General features: G+C 34.6%; 1 protein-coding gene across 7 annotated transcripts in view; it reads left to right on the plus strand.

The window, feature by feature from the left end:
* Positions 1-7,042, plus strand: part of LOC135210146 (glucose transporter type 1-like) — a 372,059-nt gene that overhangs the window by 328,701 nt on the left and 36,316 nt on the right. For all 7 annotated transcript variants that reach the window (XM_064242967.1, XM_064242965.1, XM_064242966.1 and 4 more), the window contains 2 exons: positions 891-920; positions 1,167-1,199. In XM_064242967.1, coding sequence (XP_064099037.1) covers positions 891-920; positions 1,167-1,199 — 63 coding nt within the window. The remainder of the gene's footprint in view (positions 1-890; positions 921-1,166; positions 1,200-7,042) is intronic.

The following is a 7,042-nucleotide window of genomic DNA, read 5'->3' on the forward strand; positions in this document are numbered from 1 at the left end:
ACAGATGTATGTAGTAAAGAACTTCAATGTCTATATCTCAAATATTACTATTAAAGTCAACTAAAAAGATCAACATATTTGAAGCAGAGATAGACAAGAGTAATTTAAACAGCTTAGGCTTTTTATACCACATTAAAGTTAATATCCACATGAGTACCACCATATTAGTAGGGGAGAGGAAGCTTATGAATTGCTTTGAGATCAATAGAAAGGTTGTGTGTTGAAAGAGGTTGTCAATTAAGAGAAGGAAAAATCTAAAGTGAGAATGGATCCCTGAGAAGCACCACTGAAGGCGCAGAAGGAGGCAGATATAATCCTGTTAGTGTTGAGAATAATAAATTGGGTAGATAAGTACTTTAACAAGAAAAGGATTAAAATCATAGCATGGGCTATGGCTGACTGCAGGATACATAAGACATCATAAATGATTACCTTTTAATCCAATCCATACTGGTGTTGAAAGAGGTGATTGGGATTCCTTGTGTTCTAAGCACTAAGCACTTTCAAGAACTGTTGTATCATTAGTAGAATTAAATCAAAGAGACCGTTGTTGGAGAAGTTGAATTAGTCTTTATTCATGGGGACAGGCTTGCAAGTTTGTTCCCAAGAAAAGGTTAATTTTAGTGTTTAGGGTGTGCGTAGAAGAGGTGGATAAATATTAAGTAAAGTTAATCTGCTTATACTGTATGAATGTATGTACGTACTGTATATATAAAACTCGTATGCATAAAGTATCTTTGTGCTTACCAATGTAAGTATTAAAGTACATATTTGTTTCTTATTGAAAAGAAAGTTCTGGAAGGACTGTATATAACATTGACAATGTTAGTGTTGCTTGTGGTTTGAGCTCTCAGTTTTCACAATGATTTTCGCCCCCTCATGCCGCACAGGGAATACCTGGATGACCCAAGACTGTACGGGTAAGTGCCAAGGAATTTTGATATGCGCTAGTCCCGGAGCGCTACACGAAGTCACTCACCATTCAGGCATCAGAGCTCATTTTTATTTTCTGTTTTTTGCTTAGGCTCGTGTTTGGTGCCAATAGCTATTCATAATTTTTTGATGTAACTGACATGAGTTCCATTAGAATAATAATATTGATAGGAGTCCACTTTGATGGCTCTGAAGAATGATACCAGGCTCACAAGCCTTTACTTTATTTACAGTAACTTCCATGCTGTCACGAGCAGCAATCACCTGTAAGTATTTTTGTTGGGTTATCCCCCCACCTATTTGTCAGTGTCCTGTCGTGGCGCGCTCCCTTACTAGTTGTTACCTGAACTGCTGGAATCACCTACTTAGCTCAGTCTGTGTTGTTTCAAAGTTGTTGTTGTTGTTATTATTGGCATTTTCAGTGCTTTGTTGCATTTGTGACTATGTCGGTATATTGTCAGTTTATGGAATTTTTTTGACACAGTTGTTTGTATTTCCTTTGGGAATAATAGTGAACAGTATCATGAATACAGCAAAATGTATGGTTCATTTGTGTGAGGCGTTTGAAATTACTGTAGTTGGGGGAGTAGTCGCGTGAGACTCTAGTTTTGCAAATACTTTTTTTCTTTATATTGATAAGTGCTGTAAGCATTTTGCCTTTTTAATGGTTATACAAACACGTGGAACATCTTGGCAGAGGAGGCATTTTTTATTGCAAGTCTGCAGTTGTATTGATAACTGTATTTAGCAGCATTCAAGTTTATTATTTAATTAATGTTCATCTGTTGAATATTTATACCTTATATAGTATGACCACACCACATACCAACCATTACCTCATTAAATATAAAAAAAGACTATTCTTGTTGCTCCCCGAGCTAATGATGAGTGAAATTTTGTAAGACATTTTAAGACATAATAAGTATACATCCACAAGTCAAAAGCAGGAAAGTTTTATTTCAGAGATATGAAATAGCTTGAAATTAATTATATTTGTTATATGCTATGAGTCACATAGCATATATTGCTTCTGTTTGTGTGTATGTTTGTGTTTGTGCACGCAGTAATTCCGTGTTTGTGAAGCTTAAAGTCCCGAAGATACTGCTGTTGAACGATTAAGTTCTATGTCAGTCCTTATATAATTCTAGACCAACCTCTCTTTACACAGAATTCCCATTAAAACAAAGGTAATTATAATTTTAGATAACGCAAATACGGCTTTTAAATACATCTTGTCTAATGGTACAAAAGCACTGACTGACTTTGCACTTGAGTTTCTTATGTATAAAGTTGGTTTTTTTGCAGTTTAAAAGCTACCATAAAATAATGTGAAGTGTGTGTCAGGTAAAAAAACTAAATCCTCAATAATAGGTGTTGATGTAGTACTGTAACTGTATAAATTTAATGTTTTTAATATTTCCTAATATTTTTTCATATATCTGCACAAAAAAAATACTTGATTAAGGTGAGGGAGAATGTTTGGGATATTAGGTTTACTGGTAAAGTTTTTTTTTTACCTATATCACCACACTCTTTAGTGAGTGTTGATGGAGAACATCCCTGAGTTTTTCCTTATTATCTGAAATACTTTCATTGGCTGATGGGCTCCCTTTTTTTTATTAAATTTATGTGGTTCAAGGTTTTGTAAGTTGATTTCTGCTCTGTGTGATGGTTTGAATCCACGAGAGGTCAAAATTATTATCCACTAAAAAATCCCCCTTCGGTTAACATAGTATATGAAAATATATTAGTTCCGAGGTAGAGCGAATTGGATATTAAAGAACTTTTGTAGCTTAATGCGCATATATCTATCTATAATAATATATATATAGATATATATATCTACATACATACATACATCATACATACATACATACACATACATAACATAACATACATACAATACACACACACATAAGGTAGTCCCTGGTCATCTGCAGGGGTTCCCTTCCAGACGGCATGATGATAACCAAAAATTGCCGATGACAGCAAAATAAAACTGGATCCCTGATTACTGGGGACTGCCTTATATTTATATATATGTATATATATATACATATACACATCTATATATATATATATATTATTATATATATATATATATATATATATATATATATATATATGTATATATATAGAGAGAGAGAGAGTATATAGCTCATTTCCCTCTTATACTCCCAAATACCTACAAGTTTCAACTATTTCCATGTTTTTATCTCTCCTATTATCACCGTTCTTATGGACAAGATGGGGTTCATTCGTTTTATCATTCCTCTAGGCCTAATCAACACTTCTAACGTAACCCCATACCACAGCACCTTATTTGTAATCTGGGAAATACCTGATGCATTCCCAGTGATTCACTTTTTGAATATCCTCCATTCATCCTCAGCAGTGACTTTCAAAACCTATTCAGTCTCACAATAACTGTCTCATGAGAAGAGCAAAGGAAGGGGTGTTTTTTCTGGACTCACTCTAACACTACTGTCTCGGGTAGATTTTAAATTTCTACACTGATCAGATTTATTTTTATATAGCAGCTAATCGGGGTTAAACTTTATCAACTTATTTAAATGAGGGCTGGCTGTAAGCCAATAGGACCAGTTGCTTGTAATTGGGCCCTGAATCTAAGAGGGACCATCATCCATTCAAGGGGTATCTAGTCTTTGTTGAATAAAAACAGCAGTAAATTGCAACATACACCTAATATCACATTTTGAACTAGGAGTCAGTAGTGTATGGTTACATAGCTTATATCTTAAATAATTCTTACTGAACATTTCTTAATCAGTTTGTTAATTAATTAGAGAACAGATTAACATTTTTTTCCTCACGGAAAAATTCCTAAATAGCTTTCCAAGAAAAAAAGCAGGAAAGCTTATCTTTTCATAATAGATGATGATGATAATATGAATAATTTATAATTGCTTAACGTTATGAGTTTTTGAAATAACCAAAAGAGGTAACTTCTTTGCAGTAATGCTGTTCACTCATATTATAAATTATTTTTTAAATAAGATTTATTTTTTAATAAATTATTTCACAGTGAATAAAAGAAAGGTTATCTGCAGTTCTCTTTGTTCACTTTCAGACTAACAAGTATGCAGTTTTGTGATAAAATGTACCCTAAATAAGTTTGCCCAATAACTCAGATACTCTTCTAACCAGACAGTTAATTGCTTTTTATTCTACTACAGCAGTGTAAATAAAGGCTATTTATATTTTTATGGTTCTACAGATCTTAGCTAGAAAGCTGGGGCTCCCACCAAAAATTTTCCCAGTTGGCCCATGAAATATTTGTATCAGCTGGTAGAATTAGGGAAGGTTGTGATTTTTGTTAATGTTGCAGCAGTGGTATAATGAAATGGTGAGGATGGATTGGAGAGTTGAAGTTAAGAAGAATGAGTTAAAGTTGTTTGATTGGGACGGCTGGTTAGAACACACACCGTTCAGGAAAGGTAAGGTCAAGAAATACCTAGAATGGTGAATGACAGTGTGGTTAGATATTTGAGAGAAGTACCTGAAGTTTGCAAGTGAAAGAGTAGAGTAAGGATGTAAAGCTTAGGTGTATTGAAAACCTTTTAGCAAATAGATTTCATCCTTGATTCAGCAGTTGAGAGGATGATTGTCGATTTCTCTGAAACTCGTAATGTTTGGGGGAAAACTGTACCAACACCTACACCTGATTTCTATAATAGCCCAGTTTTAAATATGTGCTCTCTGTAAACTCCATCTTTGTGTTTAACTTCTTTCACTTATAATTTCCTCTAGATGCTCATTTTATACCCCACAGTTTCCAGTGCCTTGAATGCTTGCTTTAACTTTGCATATTGCCTTCATTCATTTGCAATTATTTTGCTTTATTTTACTCTTCTTTTCAGTGGCTTTTGACTTTTCCAAGTTTTCCAAGTTTTATTTATACCGATAATCTATAATTCTTAAAACTATGTCTCAACCTTTTACGTAATTTGTGATCAGAATGCATTATTGGGGATTAAACGTCCATTTTAATAGGAAAATTATGCTCTCAGTGATAATTATATTACTACAGGACTAGTGTTAGTTAATTGTTAAAAAATCCCATATACAAGGAGCCGTTTACTTTGAGCTCTCTTCATTCACCAGCTCCCAGAGATCACTTTTTGTAATATGCAGTTTTCTAGAAGCTAATCAATTGATCAGCTAACCTCCTAGAAGGCAATAAGTTCTCTCCCTCCATTGGGTTTTATTGGAATTGTATCTTGGCAGTAATAAGTATTCAAACCTGTTTTAGGAGTTTGAATTTCCTTTGACATGCCAGAAGATCTCTTAATATGTATCCTTTCATTTGACTTGGAAAGGATAGCTACTTTTCCTTCTGTTTTACTATATATTCTTACCTTTTCTACAAGTTTCTTAGTCTTCCATCCTGTGATCTTCTACTTTTTTGTGCACCTTGGCACTTAAGTAGCTAAAGGCATTGTATTTCATTTAAATGGAGGTACTACTTGAAGGTGATCTGCTAGCAATATTTCTTATTGCAACTAACTACCACCTTTCATTTATGTCAATTTTCAACCTCATTCACCAAAAATCCTACCTCCAAAAGCTACCATGTCTTATGGTCCCATATGTGGAAGATGGCCAAAGGTTAGCCATCCCGGTGCTTCACCATCATGTGTATGCCTTATCAAATTTTGATCCACCATCCATATATACTCTTGTAGGCCAGAATTTTCCCATCTGCTTTCTTGCGGTAGTATTGTCCAACTAGTATAAGCAACTCTCTTGCCATGTAACCATGGTATGTATCCAATAGCGCTGTGATCCCATGAAATGTAGTTTTAAGTGAACTGTAATTGTACTACAGATCAAGGGAATTTGCTGAATTTTAAAAACAAGACTTCTCATCTTTTGTTTCACCTTACTTCCTGGTTAAAATGTATGATTTGCAGCCTTGGGAGGATCTAGAGCCTCTTTCATTACACAAAAGCATGACAGATATGATTTCCACCCTTTCATGATTTCCTCCCTTTCTACCTTCAATACAACACAGGTCTCTCACCTGTGCATTCCCAAACACTCTCTGTTCCATCTCTCTATACCCCACATCGTGTTCTATTGTGAATTCATAGTTCACTTTCACACAACAGTAATGCCTCCATAAATTACTCTACTACAACCTTTTCCTTGTTTCCAGCTGAAATCTAGTTTACTATTTGTTTCAGACTTAGAGTTTGATAGCATATTCTCAGAGGAGTTTTTTCTAACTGCCTTCAAGTTCAACTCAAAATTTTACCCAAGAAAAAGTTTATTCTGGTGCCACAGACATGCTTGCACTATCTTATTCTTCTTGAATGGTTAAGATTCTTTAGCAAGGAATATGAATGTCACCAAAGGTGAAAGGCTACATTATCTAATTGACACTAGTATCAAACATTTAAGGCAGAAATTTTTCCCACCATAGAAAAGATCTTTTAGCCTGTCAGGTAATGAAAACACTTAAACCTAAACATGCAGAATGAGGCTACAGCAGTCTAAAGACTTAATTGATTCACATATTTGAAAGTTTCCCCTCCTATATTGTTATAGCTTAGATTAGAAGCTAATAGCAGAATGACCCCACCTCCTGCACAAATTCAGCTGCATATCTCTGTACTGAAGATAAAAGAAACCTCCATTGATGAAAATCTGAGAATGAATTGATCTGTATCACTTCTCTCTACCTTGCTATGGATAAGCTACATGGTGGCCCTGAAAAAGATTTAAAATTTTTCATTTTTATTTTGTGAACTATTAAAGCTGGGCAAGCTATTCAGGAGCATGGTGAGGCAATCATCCATAAGGCAAATAGTATGTGTGTGAGCTTCTTTCCAAAGTTTTTTTTTTTTTCATTGTAACTCATTGGAGAGAACAGCTGGTTAGAGATTCTCTGGGCTATAGTTATCATGCTTCCTCTTGTAGTTGTGGAATTGCTTCAGGTAATAGTCTATTTCACCTTCTTCCAGATCTCTTTTTAGGGAACTATTTTAGTCCCAGTGCTCCCTTATGAGGTACAGTGACAATAGATACTAAAACAGGAACATGGGTTAGCTACAGTTTAACCCTTCTTGGCTAACTGGAACTTACT

The sequence above is a fragment of the Macrobrachium nipponense genome, chromosome 39 (assembly GCF_015104395.2).
Source record: "Macrobrachium nipponense isolate FS-2020 chromosome 39, ASM1510439v2, whole genome shotgun sequence".
In the NCBI taxonomy this organism is placed as follows: Eukaryota; Metazoa; Arthropoda; class Malacostraca; order Decapoda; family Palaemonidae; genus Macrobrachium; species Macrobrachium nipponense.